The sequence below is a fragment of the Sinocyclocheilus rhinocerous genome, unplaced genomic scaffold (genome assembly GCF_001515625.1).
Source record: "Sinocyclocheilus rhinocerous isolate Xijiao unplaced genomic scaffold, SAMN03320098_v1.1 scaffold1635, whole genome shotgun sequence".
Lineage (NCBI taxonomy): Eukaryota > Metazoa > Chordata > Actinopteri > Cypriniformes > Cyprinidae > Sinocyclocheilus > Sinocyclocheilus rhinocerous.
Window position 1 is genome coordinate 987780 of NW_015627629.1, and position 24949 is coordinate 1012728.

The window sequence follows — 24949 nt, forward strand, 5'->3', positions numbered from 1 at the left end:
TATTATATAGAGTGGAGTATTATGAGAGAGATAGACTGAGCGAGTGTGATTACCTGCATCTGATACAGCATTCATTCTTCAGCTCAATCTCATATTCACAATAAAACATTAGTTTGAATGTCCGCTGAGGAGAGCGATATCTTAGTAGTACTATCCTTTCATCTGTTAAGGGTGATTTCCGATGACAGCGCTGCATTTGATGGCTGCATCTTACAAGGTGTTTTTTAAAAGGAAAAGTAACTTCCTAGTTTACAACTCTGTTTCAGTCTCTTTCAATATAGAAGTCTTTACTGCTGACTCACACATAAAAACAGTCTCTTGTCGCCATCTAATTATTGAATAATAATATTTAACAAACAACAACAACAGCCATCATTCAAGTTCAGTCAAAAGTACAAAGGCACTCTGATATGAGATTTTGCCCTCAGACAAAACTATTTGCTCTGGAACAAATTATAGATTAATGAGACCAAAGACTGTCCATTAGATTTACCCAAAATGAATTATATCTTATGTTTAAGCACTATAGAGACATCAGAGCCAGCGGCAAATTCCAGAAGATCTGGCCGAGGTGAGGCTGCTCTCGGCGGGTTCATGAGCGCGTGCGACATGGCTGTATATCAGCACGACTGTGATTCGGCAGCCATATTGCACTGCTACAAGTGTGATATTGCATTTATACAACAGTTCGACAGCACAAGTGTGTAAATACATAAGAAACAACAACAGAGTGTCTTTAAAAACCCTCTTTTTTGCAGAATTATTTCCTTCCGCCATGGATTCAAATCTCAAGTTGACAGTTTAACAGCTGAGCTCAAGCCTCCATTACTAATTCGAAAACGTCACTTTAGAACTAGTAACGAAGGAACATTGAGTTGCTTTATTAAAAGCTTATTGTAGGCTATTACTGTATTAAAATCTCACTGTATTATATAGAGTGGAGTATTATGAGAGAGATAGACTGAGCGAGTGTGATTACCTGCATCTGATACAGCATTCATTCTTCAGCTCAATCTCATATTCACAATAAAACATTAGTTTGAATGTCCGCTGAGGAGAGCGATATCTTTGTAGTACTATCCTTTCATCTGTTAAGGGTGATTTCCGATGACAGCGCTGCATTTGATGGCTGCATCTTACAAGGTGTTTTTTAAAAGGAAAAGTAACTTCCTAGTTTACAACTCTGTTTCAGTCTCTTTCAATATAGAAGTCTTTACTGCTGACTCACACATAAAAACAGTCTCTTGTCGCCATCTAATTATTGAATAATAATATTTAACAAACAACAACAACAGCCATCATTCAAGTTCAGTCAAAAGTACAAAGGCACTCTGATATGAGATTTTGCCCTCAGACAAAACTATTTGCTCTGGAACAAATTATAGATTAATGAGACCAAAGACTGTCCATTAGATTTACCCAAAATGAATTATATCTTATGTTTAAGCACTATAGAGACATCAGAGCCAGCGGCAAATTCCAGAAGATCTGGCCGAGGTGAGGCTGCTCTCGGCGGGTTCATGAGCGCGGAACAGCCGCTAACGCCCTGGAGCTCACGTCTCCGAAAACATAGAGGCAAATTTTCAAATAGACATTATCTTTATTAACAAACCACATACAGGTGCATCTCAATAAATTAGAATGTCGTGGAAAAGTTCATTTATTTCAGTAATTCAACTCAAATTTCTAAACAACTACATTCTCGCCTAAAAATCTCTTAAAACAACATTCTGTGACCCAAAAACAGTATTATTTATAAAATGATAGGGGATTTGGGCATCCTATCACACACTCAGTCCTGGAGGGCCGGTGTCCTGCAGAGTTTAGTTCCAACTTGCCTCAACACAAGTATACCTATTAAGACCTTGATCAGCTGGTTCAGGTGTGTTTGATTAGGGTTGGAGCTAAACTCTGCAGGACACCAGCGCTCCAGGACCGAGTTTGGTGACCCCTGTCATATAATTAGTTCAATGAACGTTTCTAATTGATTGACAGCTCTAATTTTTTATTGTGCCAATAAAATATTAAATCTTTAAGCATACAATTAAAAAAAATAACTTGTTCTTTGTTATTATAATGGGATTTCTTTCATGAATTTATTTTTACAGTGCCATAACAGAACTAGAGAGTAAATGTGTTAGGACAAACTTTTATGTTGGCTTGAGAAAGCCAATGTTTGAAACAGTTAACATGTTTTAGCTGTTGCTAGCATGTTTTAACATGTTTTAACATGTTGCTTACATGAATTAGTATATTACTAACCTGTTTTAACACATTGCATGTTTCTTAGCATGTTGTTAGCATGACTTAACGTTGTTAGCATTCTCTAGACTAGTTGCTAGGCTTTACTAGTGATAAATAGATAGCTAGCTAAATAGATGAATATCTGAAGGTCTTGAACAGTGGTTGTTGGTTAAATAATCCGTAAGTTTTGACACCCTCGATGAAAGTAACTTTTCAAAAGGTAACTTTTCACTTTTGTACCTTTTAGGAACTAATGTGTACACTGACTTTAGGTAACAATAATATGTACCTTTAAGGTACTAATATGGACACTTTAGGTACAAAGGTTTTGAAAATGTACCGTCCCAGTGACAGCTTTTGTACCTTTTCTTCTGAGAGTGTAGTAGATCATCTCAAGCTAACATAATAAGGTTTTGTTGTGTGAAATTTTCCTGATTCTGATTCATTGTGTGTTTTGATTTTATTTTAGATGGCCATCTGATTGACATTACACACAACAAGAAATGACAGCATCATAACTAACATTACCTTCTGCTTTCTTTCTCTCTCTCTCTCTCTCTCCCTCTCTCTCTCTTTCTCTTAACAGTTTTGATGATAGGTAATAGGAACACAATCACTAGTTTTAGTTAAACTGCATGTTTAATCTGTGGATATTTCAAAGATAAGATTTATTATCAATGTCAATGTGTTGCTGCAGGACTTGAGGATGATGTAGCATCTTAAAGTGATTTTATGGGAATTAGCTGACTGATATAAAGTGGCTGAGTCTAAAAGTGTGAGTTGGGAGATGGTTTGTTTATTACTATGGCAACCAGCAGTTTAAGGCACAGCATTATCTGTAATATCAACAAACCAGTGAGCTGGTATTGTGTGTTCCTGTTAATGTGCTTGAGGGCAATATTCATAAAGGTAAATGAAACACATCTGTTAAACTGAATGAAAGCGGTGCTTTGAGCTGCCCCAGTTTTTGTTTAAAGGTTTAGAAATGTTTGTTCGAATTTTACTGTTGTCAGCACCGATTTGTTTGCAAACTTAAGTGCTTTAACTGCTCAAACCTGGGTACCTCAGAAATATGTAGACAAAATCACAGAATCCAGTCATAAAAATTGAACAGGGCCTGTAATTCAGAATGTCACAAAATTTTGGATAAATAACTCAAAGACAGGCGTGTACACTCAAACTGTAATGTGGACTAAAGTCTGTAAATGTTAAAGTGCCAGAAGACATTTAAATATGAAGTCTGTGTGGTGTACTTTTGTCTACTTCACACATAGGACCTACTCTTGTTTTTTTAGCATATAATTTCACTATATGAAGACACTCCACATGAACTTCATCTCACAACACAGAAACACAAAGATCTTTACTACAACCCTAAAAAAAAAAAGAATAACTTTAAGAAAGTGTGACAGAAATATATTACTATTGTTCAGTAGAATATATTCTCAACAACAATACAGTTTACAGTACAGTTTTTTCATCCATATTTTAATTTAAACATAAACCTCTGTTGTGTAGCAATTTGTGTGCTAAATTTCATTTGATTACATTTTAAAAATGAACTTTTTATGCATTCGTGTGATTACCAGTGTTTTTGATAATAAATTTGTATTAAATCATAAAACTCAGAATCCAGAAAAAAATTAAATTAATTAAGAACACAGTTCATAGGGCACTGTTATTGTTACATTTGTAATAAATTATTAAATTGTTTAAGTTTTGTAAATTCAATTGATTAGACGTCTGTTTTTATTTTAAAACATATTTAGTCCTGTGCTGGCAAAGCTGAATTTTCAGCATCATTTCTCCAGTCTTCAGTGTCACATGATCCTTCAGAAATCATTCTAATATGCTGATTTGATAATGAAGAATTATTTATTATTATCAATGTAAATAATGGGGTTCGGTTTAACCCGCAACCTTTGGGTTAAAAGTCAGACTCTCTAACCATTAGGCCACGACTGCCCCCGAGATACCAAATGTCTGCCATCAGAAGTCAGAGATCTCATTATAAACATGTTATTTTAGTATTATTTATCTACTACAATATTATTTATTAATACTTTGAATTAGCTTTTATTTTATATTTTCAGGTTTTTTTTTTCATTTTTACTATGAATTTTTAAACATTTCTGTTTAGCTTTAATGTATTTTAATGTATTTTTCTGTTAATTCTGTGAGTTGCCAAGGCACTAAAAGTTTTAGTTAACAATAACAACACCAAAATGAACTCAAATTTTTCTCCTTAACTGAGAAGTTCATTAAGTCTGTTTTATGTTTCCAGATTGACTAATTTTGTATTTTTTCCAAATGAGTAGTTGACATCATCATTTGACACTATAGTACATTCAGTGTTATTATCTTTTCGAACTTTTCACCTGATTCATTTTTTTGTTTCCTGTCGTCTCTCCTCAGTGATGCTTTGACAGTTTGAAGGGCTTCCTGAGACTCGCGCCACTGCCATGGCGGTGCGCTCTGACCTGTTGGGTACGGCTCAGCCGGCGTTTGAGTCCTGGCCTGCAGGCAGTGGCAGTTCTGTGGAGGAGCTGGACGTCAGGAGTTTCCTGAGCTCACTGATGGAGGAGAACAGCACAGCGGAGAGATGTTATCGCTCTCACTCCCGCAGCAGCGTCCTGCAAGGCCTGCCCTTCGGAGGAGTCCCCACCGTCCTCGCCATCAACGTCGTTCTATGGCTGGTATAACATATTTAAAATATTCTGCAGCATTGTTTAGCTGCAACTGCATGACATGCATTTAATGTCAAGTGCATCTAACATATTTTCTTATAATATTATGATTAAGGGTTATTACTTCTAACCGTTATGAGAGTGTGAACCTAATGAATCTCACAACACCTGTCAATAACATGTTTGTTTCACCCAAAAATTAAAAGAAAAAAAATAGTTTCCATAAAATTTTGCTCTAAAGTCCTACCTCTCATATTGAGTACTGTATTTGCATAATAATAATAATAATAATTAATACTACTAATAATAATAATATTTAAAATTATTTCATTTACATTATATTTATATTATTTTAATACAAAATATTGGATTATTTTAATTCATGAGAATTTGGGAGAGGAGTTTGCTTAGTTGTCATGAAAATAGTGTTACAATGTAAAAAGTCCTAATGTCAAGTTATTGTCTAGTTATTTGATTTTGGAATAAATTATGACTTGGACTCTTTCCCATGACATTCACCCATCTGATCTATAAAAGAGAAAGGTTAACAGACTTAAATTAATTTGATGAACAGTGCATCTGCGTTAACTCAGTGGCATGTATGTACAGCCCCGATTCCAGAAAAGTTGGGACATTTTGTGAAATGCCATAAAATCAAGAATATGTTATTGTTCATTCTCTTTAACCTTTATTTAATTGACTAAAGTACAAAGAAAAAAAATCCAATGTTTTCAATGGCCAACTTAATTTTATTTAGTAAATATAAACAAATGTTTATTTTGATGGCTGCAACACACTCTAAAAATGTTGGGACAGAGGCCTGTATAACACTGTGTCACATCAACTTTCCTTTTAATTAGTCTTTAATTTTTTGGGGAATTGAGGATACTAATTTTTAAAGTTTTGCAAGCAAAATTTTTGACCAATCTCACTTGATACAACACTTCAGGTGCTCAGCAGTCTCTGATCGTCGTTGTCTGATTCTCCTTTTCATGGCTGGTCATACATTTTCAATAGGAGACAGATCTGGACTGATCTAGCACATTCACTCTGTGTCTACGAAACCACGCTGTTGTAGCACATTTTGGTGACGCTTCTGGGGCAGAAACCACACGCTTCAACCATTAAGTTTAGAACAAGTTGCTAACCAGCATATCCTAGGAAGCTCAATAGAGACCTGTAGCTTCCCAGCAGACAGTGTTTTAAGTTGTCTTGTCATTGACTCTTCCTTCCGGAGTCATTATGAACACAAGTGTGCATGCAGACCTCACTGCCTGTTAGTTTCCAAGACAACCATTCACCTCGCCTCTCTCCGGCCAAAGAAATGGTTAATTATTACTGCTGGCCTGGGGTCTAGTGAGTGTAAGTGCTTGCTTACACAAATAGGTTAGTTCTTACTCTTTTTATATCGATAGCTTTGACACACATTTAAAAAGTGACGTAATGGCTTCTGGGTATATTCTGGATTATTTGCAATCTCTATATGAGCATTATATCAAGTTATGTTTCGCTGTGCACATCATTTACTAACAGTTTCCATATAAATTAGTATATGTTTTTTTATTAAGGCCACTCTAAAAACATGATATGTATGCTGATATAACTGTGGTTTTGTGTATCTGTATTCTAGTTCCTGCTTCTAATCTTCTCCTGTTTGAGGAAAGCAGCGTGGGACTACGGTCGCCTGGCTCTGCTTATGGAAAATGACAGGTATCATCTCAGAACTGTTGACTGATTGAAGAATGCATTAAGATGTAAATAATCGAACTGTGTGTGGTGTTTGAGTGAACTGAATGCTTAGCAGGTCAATGTGAAATCCTGGTGCCACCTGCTGGTTTACACAGGGCATAGTTGGATCATGATGTTATATTATTTGTCTGATTGATTGTGGCCGCATTACCACCTTGGGTGCATTATTTTCTAATAATTCAACGGCCCCTCATCAAGTATTCCTTTTATATATATATATATATAGTGGAGATCAAAATTAGAGATCTATAAATATTTGATTGATTTTTTTATGAAATATTATTAATCTTCATCGCTCAAAATTTGAAGGAATATTAGCTGTGGGTATACCACTGTTCCACTAACATGTTTGACAAAAATCACCAAAGCATTTGAAAAAAACTTTATTTTGTGCGAAACACAGTGATCAAAATTAGAGAACAGGAACCACTGTAGCACAAAAAACAGATTACAACTAAAATTTTAAAGGGTTGCAGCTGTCAGAAATTAGTAGAGAGTGTAGAGGCCCCTGCTTTGATTGACTTCAGCACATCTGCGGCTGCAGGACATCACTAGTTTCTCACACTGTGCTGCTGTGATCTTGGTCCACTCTTCTTCCAGTCTCTTCCATAGTTCAGTAATTGTAGTGGGTTTCTTAGCCATAACTTTGTTGCCAAGGATTTTCCAGAGATTTTCAGTCAGGTTTAGATCAGGACTCTGAGCAGGCAATTTCATTATTTCAATGTTCTTAGCTTCAAGGAAGCTAAGTTTTACCCGTTTTGCAGTGTGACGGGGGCATTGTCTTGCATTAAAATTGCAGGCTGATTGGGAGATGCTTGCAGGGAAGGTACCGCATGTTGCTGAAGGAGGTTCTGATAAACATTTGCATTCACCTGCCATGTGTCTGTATAAGAGGCCCAACTCCTGCTGCAGAAAACATCCCCCAAACCATGACACGTCCTCCTCCACCTTTCACTGACATCTTTACACACTTGGGCTTCAGTCTTTTCCCAGTTTGACCCTGAACAAAATGTTTCCCACCTGACCCAAATATGCTCTCATCACTAAAGTTAACTTTGGTCCAGTTCTCCCCTCTCCACAACATGCTCCTCAGCAAAGGTGAGCCTAGCCTTTCTTATTTTTGCTGATGAGAGGCTTGGTCACTGCAGAGTGCGATTTCAGTCCAACTTCTCTTAAACACGCTGAGACAGATCCATACCATAAGCAATTCCAGCTGCCGTGTTGAACTGAGAAGCTCTGCATTATTCTGTCCACTCGTGCATTTGTCTTACGTGGACGGCCTGCGTTTTTGGGGGAGTTAGTGTCATTGTAAAACTGCAATATTCTAGAAATTACAGATTTGGACTGACCAGCTTCTCGTGCAGTTGCTGACATTTTTTTATCAGTTCTTTTTCAAATATCTCTGTAAGTTTTTTATACTGTGCTTCTGAATGCAATTAATTTATGAAATATGCTTAAAACTGCCCTTCTGCTCCTGTTAGGATGACTTCAAATAGGACTAAGCAGTGACCTTGAAATTTAGGAAATTATAGGTTCTCTAATTTTGTTCTAATAATTTTGGTCTCCACTGTATATACAGTATGTAGTAATTGTGTCATTTATTTATTTATTTATTTCAGCATTTCATTGTCAATGCCATTTCATTTAAATTTTGCTCACATTTTCAAAATACCTGTTCTATTTAAAAAAAAAAAAATGTATTAAAAACTTTAGTCCCTGTGGGAGCAGTGGGTGGAATTCGATCATAAGTTTTAAGACTTCTGTTGCAGCAGCGCTGCTTGATTTTCTGATCTTGAGGCAAGTTTTGGATCTGGCATTGAGTTAACACTGAGGAAAAACAATTATTTGGGGCCTAGCACTGATGGAAGCTGGAGAGGGACATTTGTAATAGAAAAGGCATCATCCAGTGATGGGACTAGGGCTAGTTGTTATATATATCTCAGTACAGTTTTGAATAAAAAATTAATTGCTTAAATGGTTGTTTTATATGTGGTTATCTGGGTAACACTTCAGATTAGGGAACTCAATAAACTCCTAATTTGCTGCTTATTGATAGTAAGTAAGGTAGTTGTTGCAGTAGTTATGTTTGGGTTAAGGGATCTAGAATATGGTCATGCAGAATAATTATGTGCTTTATAAGTACTAATAAACAGCCAATATGCTAGTAATATGCATGCTAATAAGCATCTAGTTAAAGGCAGAGTATGTGATTTTTCAAAAACACTTTAGAAAACTGATTCGGGCCGAATCGCAAAACAAACTTGTAGCCAATCAGCAATAAGGGGCGTGTATAGTGTTTCCTAATCTAAAGTGTTACCCATATTAACAAGTATAAAACCACAATGAGATGCATTCAAGCTTACTTTATAATGAAGGTAGATTTTAACTGATATGTTCAGGATGAAGGTAAATGTCAGGTAGTGGCAAGTTATCATGTATTATAGAATTAATTAAATTAAATGAGCAAAACAATGTTTTGAATGTTGCATTTTACATTTTGTGTTTCAGTTTTTTACTCTTTATTTATTTATTTATTTGCTGAAAAGCCATTAAAGGTTATTAATATTATTAAATGTTTCTCTTAATCTCTGGGCTACAGAAAACCTATTGAATATTTTCCACAATTGCCCAAGAAAAAGATACAGTTAATTTAACACACACACACACACACACACACACACACACACACAAACAAACACACACACACACAATTGTTTGAAATCTAAATCTAAATTCAAAAGCCATCTTCTACATTTAAAATGTATTATAGGCTATTTAAAGTATTGATAATATGTGATAACTAGCCCTAGTCTACGTATAATCCTACATGGGAATTTTATTTCAGTTTTAGAATTTTCTAACAGTATGTGAGGTTTTTTTTTTTTTACCTGTCAATTTTATTGTTTGTCTTTGTTCTGTAGCTTGACATCACTATTCTATGGAGAACAAAGTGAGAAAGAGAAAACCCCATCAGAATCCAGCCCATCAGACTCAGAGACCAAGGACATGGTGAGAACCTTTTGTAAAAGAGACAAAGAAATAAAAGCATCAAACACATTTAAGAAATGTTTGATCATGCAGAAACAGGATCTTTGCTTGAATTTACCACATTTGGCAGTGAGAAAACCCACTGGGCCTTGTCATTATCAACAACACCTCTGCTTAGAAAGGAATAAAAGCATGAGTACAACTAATAGATTGTGTTTTAATGTCACTATCATCTTCACGGTGATGCAAATTTACTACTGCTGAAACCTAAAGACATACAGAGGCAAAAATAAAGTTCAATCTGTCGACGTGGATTAGTCAGCCGCTGTTACGGAGCGTCGCCCCAGAGCCGATGTCATATAAAAGAGCATGTGCACTTAGACGCTATTTTCTTTTATGCACACTATCTGTCCGTTTATATTCTGACCTCACTCTGTCTCCTTTTATTTTATTTGCAATGACGGTTCAAGACATCACAGCCACGTTAAAGATATTGCATGCATTTGCAGGGCTTTTCCCACTTGTTACGCTATCCGTGTTCACTTAAAGGACAAATGATTCTGACAGATGCTAAGCTAGCCAGACGCGCTCTTTTTTTATATGCCAGACCTTTTTATGACACCGTTGTCTTCCCTCCCTCTCTTTATAGGGCTTCTGTTCCTGGCTCACATCTCTGTACCACATGAAGTAAGTGTGCAAGAAGTGCATGGTGATGTCATCAACCAGTGTCCTGTTTGCTCCTGTTATATCTCATTAAGAAGGGAAAACACAGGGTGAAGGTAGACCGGGCGCTTTACCAGCACATCTAACGTCTGGGCATGCTCTAAAGCCTTTCAGAAATGTAAACCAGCCTGTAGTCTGTCTCCACGGTTGCAGAGATGTTATTTGGACGACTTGAATGGCATGTTGGTGCCATATTTAGCTGGTTCCCTTAAAAGCTTAAAAACTGAGAGTTTCCTCGCTCTGTGTGAGGCGAGGCCGGAGGGGTGTGTGTGTGTGTTTGTGCTTTTGTGTGTATGAGGGCTCCTTGTAATCATAAAAGCCCCCAACGCCCTCGTGGATTTGTGTGGTCTTTTAAAAAGGCCGCCACACATATATTGTTGACCGAAGCCAATAATTAATTGGAAACACATTGAAAACTCTCACAGAGACTGTGTCTGCTAACTAGTGCAGATCTAGCAAAACAAAAGTCATAGGTTTGATTCTTAGAGAATGCACATGGGTCAATAATATGTCCTCGATTAAAAAAGAAAAAGACAAATCTTTTACAAGGAAAGAAAAAAATCTAGTTTTAAAACATGTGACACATGTTCGTTTTCATGTTGGTTTCATGTGGTTTTGAAAAACTTGAATATACACTGCCATTCAAAAGTTTGGGGTCGGTAAGATTTCTAAATGTTTTATGCTCACCAAAAATACAGTGAAAACAGTCATTTTGTGAAATATGATTAAAATTTAAAACAACTGCTTTCTATTTTGAAACATTGTAAAATATAATTTAGTAAAGCTGAATTTTCAGCAGCCATTACTCCAGTCTTCAGTGTCACATGATCCTTCTGAAATCATTTTAATATGCTGATTTGCTGCTAAAGAAATATTTTTTATTATTATAATTTTGGAAACAACTGTTTAATGCTTTTGTGCAAATGATGATAAATTTTTTCAGGATTCTTTGATGAATAGAAAGTTAAAAAGAACTGCATACTGACTGCAAACATTAGAATAGTACTCTGATTTTCAAGAAAAGCTTCAATTTACTGACTATAAAATGTCATGTAATGTACAGTAACCATCAAGTAATAAAATTATGAACACATTTACCATGTGAGAGAGCATATATTATTATTTTCCAAAAAATGTAAATATATTTTTCAGTGTAAAAAATTATTAATTCATAAGTAGCTGTACTTTTTTTTTACCACATGACATTTTACAACCTGAAATAAATATTTTTATAAACCTTTGTAAAAAGGACAAATTATCTGATATTTTAAGAGATTTATTGAGCTTGTTATGAGAGTCCTTTTGTTTTGTTTTGTTTTGTTTTGTTTTTACTGACTATAAAATGTCATGTAATGTACAGTAACCATCAAGTAATAAAATTATGAACACATTTACCATGTGAGAGAGCATATATTATTATTTTCCAAAAAATGTAAATATATTTTTCAGTGTAAAAAATTATTAATTCATAAGTAGCTGTACTTTTTTTTTACCACATGACATTTTACAACCTGAAATAAATATTTTTATAAACCTTTGTAAAAAGGACAAATTATCTGATATTTTAAGAGATTTATTGAGCTTTTGTTTTGTTTTGTTTTGTTTTGTTTTGTTTTGTTTTGTTTCTGCATGTTGGTTGAACCACAATAAAAGAAGATGCCAATATATATATATATATATATTGCATTAAAAACGCTTTTTTTTTCTTAGTGTGAAATACTTTTTAAAACATTTTTCAACAATAAATAACCTTTTGTGCACTTAAAAATTTCCATGGATTTTAAAGGTTCTTCATGGAACCATATATGCAAAGAAAGGACCTTTATTTTAAAAAAAAATATTTAAAAAAAATAGTGTTCAACTCTCAGAAAAAAACAAACAACAACAAAAAAACTTTGATTTATTATTAATGCAGGTGGCCAGAACTCTAATGATTGTTTTGTTTTGTTTTGTTTTGTTTTGTTTTGTTTTTGTTCAGTTTTCGTTTGTTTCTGCATGTTGGTTGAACCACAATAACAGAAGATGCCAAAATCCAAAAAAGTGTTTGTTTGTTTTCTTTCTTTCTTTCTTTCTTTCTTTCTTAATTGCTTGGCTTTTATCTTCTTTGCAATATTAGGACATTTGAAGGTTTAAAATGATTTTTTTTAATGATTTGTATGTTTGAATTGCATGTTGTTTGTAATTTTGTATAAACAAATGGATAAGATTTTAAAAATGTGCATTAAGTTGTTGACCTGTATACTGATGCAATATAAATTGGTTTGGATAAAAGTGTCTGCCAAATGAAAAAAAAATGCAATTGTAAATATTTACTTAATAAAGACTTTTTTTCTTCCCATAGGGATGAAGAGATACGCAGTAAATGTGGCATTGACGCGATCACGTACCTGTCTTTCCAGCGTCACATTATCCTGCTCATGATGGTGGTGTGTTTGCTGTCGCTCACCATCATCTTGCCTGTCAACCTCTCTGGAAACCTCCTAGGTACCTCCATCAGATCCATAACTGCTTGGTTACTGTTTGCTCTAGTAATGCTCAGCCATAAAGGATTCATGACAACAGACACAACACGTTTGGTATCCAAGAAAAGGCATTAAACTTTAAAACAACATTACATCAACACTACATCTTAATTCATCAGTGTGCTTGCACCTAAAAAAATACTTTTTAGAATAATCTCATGAATTAGTTTTGACAGATTGTTAGAGTATTAGAGTTTCACTCTTAGATAGAAATGACTCTCTTGAAATGCTAAAAATGCATGGATGGCATACTCTGAAATTTATCTAAAGCACATTCTAAAAGGAAAATAAAATGTAAAAATTAAATACTTTCTTAAAACCTTTAAATAAGACTTTTTAAGACTTTAAATAATCTTTGTCACATTATTTTATTATGTGAAATGTTTAATTCAGCAAGAGGGGTACATCTGTTATCTAAATCGTTATTTTAAATACAGTTTTGTGCAAAAATATCTTAACATTTGAAAAAAAAAATTCAAGGCAGATATGGTTGCATTTTAGCTCATTCATAACACTGGAAATGTTCTATACTTTATACTTGTTGGCAAACCTAGTATATTGTGTACAGTTTATGTAGAATAGTAGGTAGCATGCTATTCCGAACATATGCATTGCTCTTTTTGTTTGAGCAGTCCAGCATCTTTTTGCTCAGCAGTGGTGTGAGTTTGGGGTGGAACTACCTGTTTGACTGAATAATTACAGACACGAAAACTAATTCTTTTTGTTTGCTGCTATTGATATAGAAATGAACCTTAATTAACACACTTATCCTTAAATATATCAGTGAGTGAGATGATTTTTTATCCCCAAAATCTTTTGTGTCAACCGTGGCTTACTGGTTAGTGCATGTGCGACAAACATATTGATCCACAGTATGTGACAACCTCCCAATAAATAATTTTCCTTCTCACTTTCTCCATAAATTGTCTAATAATAGGCCATAATTAAATTATTATTATTATTTTTGACAGTAAGTCAGCTTGTGCAGAGTTTTTTTTTTCATAAATGCACTACTGTTCAAAGGTTTGAGGTCAGTAAGATGTCTACTGTATTTTGAATAAATGCTGTTCTTTTGAACTTTCTATTCCTCAAAGAATCCTGAAGCCTGGTGTCCAGAAAAATGTAACTGTTTTCAACTTTAATAATAAGAAGAAACGTGTCTTGAGCACCAAATCACCATATTACAATGATTTCTGACAGATCATGTGACACTGGAGACTGGGCTAATGATGCTGAAAATTCAGCTTTGCCATCACAGGAATAAATTACATTTTAAAATGTAAGTTTAAAATAGAAAACAGTTATTTTAAATCCTAATAATACTTCATTATATCAGTATATGTTTTTATTGTGTTTTTGGTCAACATAAGAGACAAAAACAACAAGTCTGACCCACCCCAAACTTTTGACGGCAATGTGCATTTTCTGTATTGACTTGGAGGGAATTGGAGAAATCTGCAGAATGTATTTTAACATGCTAAAATGCATTAAATGTTGCTGAGAGTTCTACAATAAGGCACAAAGCTGGGACATTTGTGTATGGTTTTGCGGATGCAGATTCCGTGTGAGCCTGTCGATGAATGACTCTAGGAAAAGCCTGGGAAAACTCTTGAAGATGTAGAAGCGCTCAGTCTTAACCCTCCATTAGTGGACGTGTGGAAAAGCATAATTCAGACCACCCTACAGTGTTTGAAGATGGTTGGGTTGCACGATGGAGGGTTAGAAGGGCCAAGTTAAATATGGGAATGGCCTTGACTGTCCACGCCACAAGAAGAGCATTGTGAAAAGCCACCGGCTTTACCTCTTGTCGTTTTCAGACCTGCAATAAGCTTTTCATATGACTTTCATACAACCTTGTTGGCAGAAGTTTACTGTGGCTCTCTAAAAGCGTTCAATGTGGATGTGTGGTAGACCAGTTTGTGGTGCAGTTTCGGGGCCGGCTGGTTAAAATAGGGTGGGGGTTTTGATGCTTACTGTCATCTCTATGCAACCATTTGACACTGTATTTGTGAAATAAACTGGCACATTCACAAATTTGTCATAGCAACCAAACCCAAAGCGTAATGATTAGGGTGTAGAGAGGTTTTTTTTTATTCCACATTCAGTTTGCACTGTACCACACAGGCCTCAAATTACTTTCAGACTTTTATTTTTGACACTGGTATGTGAGAAGTGCATTAAATGTTACACAAGTTGTTTATTTCTATGCTTTTCAGGAGATAGCCCACAGAATTTCGGCCGAACAACGGTGGTTAATGTTCCTGCACAGTAAGTTTGTTGTTTATGATGAATGTAGACCTGAAAAGCATAACCTTGTTGAGTATGTACATATTTATGAAGTTGTTGGCATGATTTTAATAACTCTCTTTTCTTTGTGCATTAGGAATGCATTTCTGTGGCTGCACAGCATCTTTGCTCTGCTGTATTTTGTGATCACAGTACTGTGCATGGCCCATCATTCCTCACGACTGGAATACAGAGAAGATGAGAAGGTTGGTGAGCTTTAATCATGTTCATGTGTTATTGCACCTCATTTCTGGTCCATAAGTGGCACTGCTTTCAACAGTGCTTGCAAGCCGACTGAGTGCATCTCATGAAAAATGTTCAGGTCTACAATATGCTTTATTTTTTATATTTACATATAATTTAGAATTTGAAAAAAAGTAAAAAATAAATACAATTTTATTTTTATATAAATATATAAAGCCAGAGAGAGAGTAAAGTTATATATATATATATATATATATATATATATATATATTGCATTAAAAAACACTTTTTTTCTTAGTGTGAAATACTTTTTCAACAATAAATAACCTTTTGTGCACTTAAAAGTTTCCCTGGATTTTAAAGGTTCTTCATGGAACCATATATGCAAAGAAAGAACCTTTTTTTTTTTTTAAATGTGTAGTGTTCACCACTCAGGAAAAAAAAACAACAACTTTGATTTATTATTACTGCAGGTGGCCAGAACTCTAATGATAACTTCAGTTCCCAGAGAAATCTCTGATCCCAGCCTGATCACCAAACACCTGCAGTGAGTAAAGAGCACAGATCTGTTATCCACAGATTACAACTAGTGCTTGATCTCCATACTTCGGCATATCAGATATTAAATGTCAACACAACTGAGGGCATTCATTTTTCACTTATTTAAAAGCCAATGTCTCTTCTATCTCCAAACAGTGAAGCCTACCCTAGCTGCACCGTCACAGACATCCGGTTCTGCTTTGATGTACAAAAACTAATGAAGCTGGACTCAGAAAGGTCATTTGCGTTTGCATATCTCCTGCATGTCATAGAGCTGAGTCTCACAAATAATGCATAATTAAATAATTAAACCATATTTAAACTATACATCAGGCGAAAAGCAATGAAAGGAAGGCTGTACTTCACAACCAAAGCTCAGAAGGAAGGCAGGATCATGATAAAGACTCACCCCTGTGCACAGATCTTCTGCTGTGATATATGTGGCTTTGAACAGGTAAATGTCCCTCACACACTCATTATAGTTGTCAGAATGGATATATTTATGTGCACAAATTGTATACCTTTAGAATGGCCGTGTGGCTGGTACTGCACCTCCTCATGTTGGCCACTGGAGACCACTATACACCAACTGTCAGTCATGAACTGCTCTGTTTTATGTCATTGTCTTTTTGTCAGGTGGATGCAGAGCAGTATTACAGTGAACTGGAGGAGAAACTGACAGATGAGTTTAATGCAGAGAAGAACCGTATCTCTATGAAGAGGCTGGGCATTGCCTTTGTTACCTTCAGAGATGAGAGAATGACTGCCGTGTAAGTCTTGTGGATAAATGGCTGATTATTGAGGTTACATTACTGAAAATCCATATGTTTTCAAAAAAAAAAAAAAATTATATATATATATATATATATACACACACACAATATTACCAAAGCTGAAATTATAAGCAGTTTGATACTGTATGATATTACAAGAAATCAGTTTGATTTCTATCAGCTTTTTTTTTATGTCATTCTTAAGTTTAAACAATAAGTTTGAAAAATATCCAGTAGAAAGTATAGATAGATCCTGAGCTAATTAGCAGGAAAAATAAGGCAAAACTCGTCTTTAAAGGGAAAGTTCACCCAAAAATAAATTATGTCATCATTTACTCACCCTCATGGCGTTCCAAACCCATAAGATTTTTGTTAATCTTCAAAACGTCTAAAAATTAGGGATTTCTGTCCCTTCATTGAATGTCCAGTCCACCAAAATTTTCACACTTCAAAAAGTTCATGAAGATATCATAAAATGAATCCATTTGAAATGAGTGGTTTAATCCAAGTATATATAAATACTGATCAATGCACATACTGTACAAATATGATAAACCAAAGCTTTAATTCAAGGAAATGTTGTATTTTAAACTTCTTTTCACCAAACCTTTGCATCCTATAACAGTCTTTATACCGTATAACATAATAAACAGCTTTATATATAAGTTTATAACAGTTCATTCTGGTCCTGACTTTTGATCGGTCAATACAGTTTGTTAAAAGCCACATTATAATAATTCAGTAGTCTAGTCTATATTCACACTATATATTCGCAACCTTCTCACATACCTTATTGCTGAAATACATGCACCTCTTTTAAACTCTGTGCTTATGTTTCTGTAGTATTGTGAAAGACTACGGCCGAGCTCGCTGCCGCCACAGACCCCAGCAGTCCAGCATTACCACAGTGGTGCGGTCCCATCAGTGGGGTGTTTCTTACGCCCCGGCCCCTAATGACATCAACTGGTGAGTCGAAACGATAGCCACATCTATATCTTGAAACAGAAAAAAGTATAGAAATAACCGCAGGGAGGTTATTCCTTTTCAACGATCTGGATTTATTATGTTTTTATATGATGTTTTATTTAACGTTTTTTAAGTATACAGTGATCTGCAAGCTGAAGTCATATATATTTTTCATGACATGCTTTGTTCCAGTCCATTACACTTGGATATGAGAGATGAAATTGGATTAATTAAGACTCAATCTGAGTGTGTGCCTAGACAACCACTGTGAAAGCCATTATATCTCTTACATAATATGTGTTGAGAATCATATATTGAGTGAGTGTGTGTGGGTGTGTGTGTGGGGTGGGGGGCAGTGTCAGCCTGTCTTTCTGCTTGACTGGACAAGTGTGTGTGTGTGTGTGTGTGTGTGTGTGTTTGTCTGAATTCAAGACTTTCTTTTTATTATGGATATAAGCTCTAATGTTGTAGCATGTTTGCTTCTTATTAAAACAATTTATTGAAGTGTGAATATTTTCCAGTTCAGTGTAGCCCGAGAGTTCTATGTTTTGTACCACTGCATTTATAGAGTAAATGGTTTTGCAATTTTGGAAAATTACTTTTGAAAGGTATTTGTTTGTACCTCATTCTCGTTGTTACGCTTTTCATGTGCATTGGTTTTACTTAAAGGAATAGTTCACCAAAAATTATATTTTTCTTTTGTGGTAAACAATATAAGATAGAATATATATATATATATATATATATATATCGCTGTTTTTTATGCTTTTATGAGTAAAAGGTCTTTTAGTAGAATTCTAAAAATTCAGGTCGTATTGATTGATTTACATGATAAGCTGTCAGAATTTCATATTGCTTTATGACCTTATAAATATAAGCAACTGCATCAAATTTCATGTTTTTGCTCCATTTGGCCCTCTGAATAAAACGTAGGTGTTTTTTTTTTCTCCTTGAGCTTCATATTTTCCTGTATCATACTATATGAGCTGTAAAAGCTTAATGTATAAAATATGATACTCAAAAACATATTTTTTTAGATTCCTTTTAAAAATATATATTTTTGGACTATTATTTCATACTGTATGTCAGGCTTTACAGGGCTAAGAGTAGAAACTTTCCCTTAGTCACCAATGTTCTGTCCCTGTTAAAAAATAAATCAATAAATAAGCTTGTTTCAGAGGGATTTCCAACACTTTTGCTGGTTTTAGAAGGATTTTGGGCACTTTTGAGCTGGAAGACCAAATTGCCGACTAGCTAAACCAGCTGAACTTTGGTCAGTTTTAGAGACCAGCTAACCACCTTAGGCTGGGGTTTTTTTCTCTTCCTATTTATGTGATAGTAGCTGAACATCCCACGTATTCTCGGAGAGCACACACTGTCTGTTCTGTAACTGTAGTTAAGACCTTGTTGTGTTGATTGGTGCCTGTGTTCGTCCAGGGAAAATCTGTCAGTGTGCGGTTCTCGCTGGTGGCTCCGCTGCGTCCTGCTCAACATTCTACTTTTCTTCTTGCTCTTCTTTCTCACAACCCCTGCTATCATCGTAAACACTATGGACAAGTTCAACGTCACTCGGCCAGTTGAAAGCTTAAGGGTCAGTGACCATCAAAGCAGTTTTATAACTGTCCTGCTGTATTACGCCACATTAGAATGTAAAATAAAACTGAAAGTGCTTTTTTGTGTTGTTTTCGGAAGTTGAATGTTTTGAATTCGATCTTTTACTGTCTTCTACTGTCTAGAACCCAGTAATTACCCAGTTCTTCCCCACCCTGCTCCTGTGGGCCTTTTCCATTCTCCTGCCCTTCATTGTGTACTATTCATCTTTCTTTGAGTACCACTGGACCAGGTATGATGCTGTTTCCTCCATCTGACTTTAAACTCTTTTATTCTGTGTATAAATGTGAGAGAACTATGACAGGGAGGTCTTTTTACTCAATTATACATTAAAGTGGCGGATTTGCACTGATTAAAATTGTAAATATAATTATTAAAATTAAATAATTGTGTTATTAACACAATAAAAATGTTCCTGTTGTCTGTTAAAACAACATGATTTTGATTGCCATAATGCATCTGGATTATACAATACCATTTGAAAACTTGGGTTTGGTAAGATTTTATTTATTTATTTATTTTAAAGAAGTCTCTTATACTCACAAATGCTGCATTTATTTGATCAAGATACAGTAAAAATAAAAAAAATATTCTTAAAATATTGTTGTTAATATATTTTAAAATGTAATTTATTCCTGTGATGGCAAAGCTGAATTTTCAGCAGCTATTACTTCAGTCTTCAAACAATAAAAATATATTATTGTTTACATTAAAATCGTGTGATTTTCTTGCATTGTGTTAATGAGAATTTGGGGAAGGTGTTGCTTGATTCATAACTATGAACATTGCACACACACACAAATAATAATTTCATGAAGCAGCTTAGGCCTAAATTCCTTTCTCCTCTTCCTAATGCTGTCCCAACATTCCTCACACATACACATTTATTAAAGGGATACACATACACACATACATTTAAGGGATTGTTCATTAAAATGAAAATTCTGTCATTATTTACTCACCCTAATGTCATTCCAAGCCTAGATGCATTTCTTTCTTCTGCTAAACAGAAAAGAAGAATGTTTTGGTTCACATTGACTTCCACTGTATGGAAAAAAAGACATTTAAGCATCAAAATAAATCATACAGGTTTTGAAGTGCATGATTGTAAGTAAATTATGATAGAATTTTCATTTTTGGGTGAATGATCCCTTTAATCAACCTATACAAACCACAATCATACACATACACAGTCATATGATGTTTAGCAGAAATATGGTGTCCCAATGACCAGTGTAAGTTTGTGCTGTTGGTAGTTGTATTTGCAGTGCGGCTGAAATCTATTGCATAAACATGTTCATATCAGCACACAAACATATTGCATAACTGCAGTACAGCCCCCAACCCAGTCTCCCACCCACCTATGCACAACACGTTTACATGGTGTCCCTCTCTCTTGCGCTCTCTGCTTGCCTCTCCAGGCTTGTTGTCATAGTGATCACAACAAGGGAATAATCATATGCAGACTGGCGGCGTCTTTCACAGAGTCACATTATAGTTCATGTGGATCAAACCCTCATGTATATTGCGCAACTGCAGAACTTGCAGCACTTGCGTATCTGTTGTATTTACAGTGGAAACACTGATGATTAATATACACAAGTGAACATAAAATCAAATTTTGGTATTAACTTAATACATTTCCCTTTTTTTACTATGAAATACGTCACTTAATTGGGTTTCCAACATGGTTTTATGTTTACTTTAACCACAAACAGTCTTGTCTAGAAGAAGAACTGGTGTGAAAAAGGAAAGGAATAGCAAAATATGTGTATTTAATATATTTATTCTAGTTGTATTCTCAGTTGTAATCATTAGATTTTTCTTGTAATGTGTGTCTCTTTCAGGTCCGGTGAGAATCAGGTCACCATGCATAAATGCTTTCTACTGCTTGTCTTCATGGTAATCATTCTACCATCACTAGGTCTATCCAGGTAAACATCCTATAATCTGAAATACTGTAATTATACACTGTAATAACATGTCAATAAAAGCATGTCATTTTGTCAACATGTCAATTTTGTGAAACATGTCATTTTGTCTCAGAATTAAATGTTCCTTTATATACAGTACTATATGTATGTGGGTCAATGATAAACAAGGATGTCCTACTTATGTCAAAAGAAAATAGCCTCATTAAAAGACTACAATATATATATATATATATATATATATATATATATATATATATATTGTAGTCTTTTAATGAGGCTATTTTCTTTTTACAATCCCCAGACAGATACATCAACTAAACCTAAACCTAAAAACATGTTTATAATAGAAAAATAATTTTTTATGAACCTCATTTTAAAAACATGTTGAATTTATAGCAAGCATATGTTTTAACTCACACAGCATAAAACAATAGAAACAGGCTATCAGTAAGTATCCAGACACTTTGTGGCTGGCAAACATCAGTGGAACATTTTCTTAGTTAATGCGATGAACTACACCTGTGAGGAGAACTGATCATACATACTTAGCCACTGTATATATAATGTACAGTATTATACATTATATATCTTCTTGTCTGCTCCCCAGCTTGGATTTGTTCTTCAGGTGGCTCTTTGACATCCACTTCCTGGATGAAACAGATGTAAAGTTTCAGTAAGTTCTCACTGTTGCTGAAATCTACAGATGTTGGTTAATTTATTTAGATGCATAATTTGTTGAGACCTACAACCACTTTGTTTTCCCTCAGATGTGTGTTTTTGCCTGATAACGGAGCTTTTTTTGTGAACTACGTGATCACGTCCAGTCTGATCGGAACGGTCATGGAGCTTTTGCGTATTCCTGCTCTACTGGTGTACTCTCTTCGCCTTTGCTTTACCAAATCTAAAGCTGAGCGCATCCACGTTAAAAGAGTGAGTGAGTCCATGATTGAAGTCTCTTATGGCTGAAGGCTTCGTTTATTTTATAAAATAGCAAAAACAGTAAATTATTACAATTTAAATATAACTCTTGTTGTTTATCCCTGTGATGGCAAAGCTGAATTTTCAGCAGCTATTACTTAAGTCTTCAGTGTCCTTCAGAAATTATTTTAATATGCAAATTTGCTTCCTAAGGAACATTTCTTATTATAAAGGTTGAAAACAGTTGTGGTACTTAATATTGTTTTGGAAACCATGATAAATAGATAAGTTAAAAACAACAGCATTTATTTGAAATAGATTTTTTTGTACCAATGTAAAAGTCTTGACTGTCACTTTTGATCAATCAAATGCAAACTTGCTGAATAAAAGTATTAATTTCTTTAAAAAATATATAAATAAAATGTAAACATTATTGTATGTAGTATGTATATGTAAAAATTATACTAATATGTATAGTAATAAAGTATATATAGTAATTGTCTAGACACCACCACCCCCCCGGTCAAAAAAATATTTATTCTATATTAATACTTCTTTATTCAATGCATCCTTGATGAATAAAGGTATTCATTTTTAAAACTTAAAAAAAAAAAAAATGAATAGCAGTGTATATAAATATATAATTAAGCTGATATTGATCGTAATTGTCCAAAGTCCCTAATGGGATAGTTTCCCCAAGAAAATGATCATTCTTTGATTATTTATTCACATTCATGTCATTCCAGATGCATACACTGTTATTTTTTTCTGTGGAACACTAAAGGAGACTGTTTGAAGAATCTTCGCACTGCTCTTTTCCATAAAACGACAGTTCATAGTGATTGTTAAGAAATGGCAATAAAAAACACTAACAGCCTGTTTCTCCATTCTCATCCTCAGAGTCAGGCCTATGAGTTTCAGTTTGGTCTCGAGTATGCCTGGACAATGTGCATATTTTCAGTCAGTATGACCTACAGCATCACCTGCCCCATCATTGTACCTTTTGGTGAGTCTGTGTAATTTTAAGTTTTTTATTTTACAACAAACAAGCTTTTCTTTTAGTACTTCTTTTTTCTCTCCCTAATTACCCCCCTTCCCCCCCCTCCTCTGCACCATTTGTGTCATTTTTTCCCCCTCTCATTTTCTCTGTTCCTTTTTACCCACAGCTCTCTTTCTTTCTTCCCGTCAGTCTTGATTTCTACCTCCGTGCGTGTTCTAATACCTCGTTCCCATCCTCAGTCAGTGTGTGGGCGTCTGAGCCGTATCTCCAACAGCATCTCAGTATCACGGTGTGACATGGCCACTAGGTGCGAACCCGCTGTAGTCTTCCAGACGCTCCGACCTGTCTAGCCGAGATCCAGACGCCCACTCCACTCATGTTCTGTCACCAATACACACCATGACTGTTTATTTACTATAGGCTGACATCCATCATCATGATTTTTCACTTAGTTCTGAATTCATTTGGCAACTTGCACTCACATGTGGTCTAGGTAAACAGGTAAATATATAAATTGTCATGGAATGCCAGGAGAAAACAAAGTAGATCCAAGTGCAGTAGTTTATTAAAGTAACAAATAATCAGAACAGAACAAAAACTAGACAAAATGTAACTTAAAAACACAAGGAACAGAAAACACAACAAAAACTCAAACAATACTGCAGCCAAGACAGACAGAGTGAGCATGGTATAAATAGTGATGGGATGATGAGTAAATTACTAACAGGTGATCATGATCAGAACAGAACGACAAGGCAAAGGACTATGGGAAACAGAGTTCAAAACATGTAACAAAGAAACAAGTAGAGTGCCCTCAAGTGGCCAGTCCAGGGCACCACAACCAGACACTGTGACATAAATATTATACCTGAGCAGTAGCAAAGAAGGACAGAAACACTTCATACAAAATGACTTTACCAGCAAAGCATTGCAACTGGGCCATCTGAAAAGCACTTTTAAAAATTACAGTGTAATTTAGAAAGATCAAAGATTATTTGATCTTCTGCTCTGTTCATTTTGCAGGGTTGCTGTACCTTGTGCTAAAGCATATGGTAGATCGCTATAATATCTACTACGCCTATTTACCCACAAAGCTCAGCCAGCGGATCCATTCGGCCGCCATCAGTCAAGTGGCAGTGGCGCCCATTCTCTGCATGTTCTGGCTGCTGTTCTTCTCTGTGCTCAGACTGGGTAGGTTCACACAGGAACATCATGCCTAATCAAATTTATGGGGCACATGCCCAACAGATTTGACAAAAAAAATAAATGAATGAATTAAAACAAAAAATTATATATATATATATATTCCCCAAGAAAAGGATAATTCTTTGATTATTTATTCACATTCATGTCTTTCCAAACGCATACACTGAATGAAAATTACCCCACAATTTACTCACCCTCAAGCCATCCTAGGTGTATATGACTTTATCTTTCAAACAAATCCAATCTGAGTTATATTAAAAAATGTCCTGGCTCTTCCAAGCTTTATAATGGCAGTGAATGGGTGTTATTTTTCAATAGTCCAAAAAAATTTCAAATATAGCACATCCATCCACCATAAAAATGTCCCACATGGCTCCGGGGGGTCAATAAAGGCCTCCTGTAGCGAATCAATGCGTTTTTGCAAGAAAAATATCCATATTTAAAACTTTATAAACCGTAATCTCTAGCTTCCACTAACTGTCGTATGTGCGTTCACAATAGAATGCCGTTCCGGTGGATGACGTAGGACATAGCATAAGGTCCGGTGAGAATTGACGAATGGGGAAGCGCAGCGGAGAGAGCAAAACAAAACACTGGT

The 24949-nt window shown here is 35.1% G+C and overlaps 1 protein-coding gene across 1 annotated transcript in view; it reads left to right on the plus strand.

The window, feature by feature from the left end:
• tmem63c (transmembrane protein 63C) overlaps positions 1-24949 on the plus strand; it is a 46972-nt gene that overhangs the window by 17946 nt on the left and 4077 nt on the right. The window contains exons 2-20 of the mRNA XM_016543515.1: positions 4660-4940; positions 6562-6641; positions 9602-9689; positions 10318-10355; positions 12733-12875; positions 15130-15181; positions 15297-15405; positions 15877-15950; positions 16100-16180; positions 16277-16397; positions 16580-16713; positions 17560-17682; positions 19120-19273; positions 19419-19525; positions 21141-21227; positions 21835-21900; positions 21995-22157; positions 23046-23151; positions 24169-24336. Coding sequence (XP_016399001.1) covers positions 4707-4940; positions 6562-6641; positions 9602-9689; positions 10318-10355; positions 12733-12875; positions 15130-15181; positions 15297-15405; positions 15877-15950; positions 16100-16180; positions 16277-16397; positions 16580-16713; positions 17560-17682; positions 19120-19273; positions 19419-19525; positions 21141-21227; positions 21835-21900; positions 21995-22157; positions 23046-23151; positions 24169-24336 — 2128 coding nt within the window. The 5' untranslated portion in view covers positions 4660-4706. The remainder of the gene's footprint in view (positions 1-4659; positions 4941-6561; positions 6642-9601; positions 9690-10317; positions 10356-12732; positions 12876-15129; positions 15182-15296; positions 15406-15876; positions 15951-16099; positions 16181-16276; positions 16398-16579; positions 16714-17559; positions 17683-19119; positions 19274-19418; positions 19526-21140; positions 21228-21834; positions 21901-21994; positions 22158-23045; positions 23152-24168; positions 24337-24949) is intronic.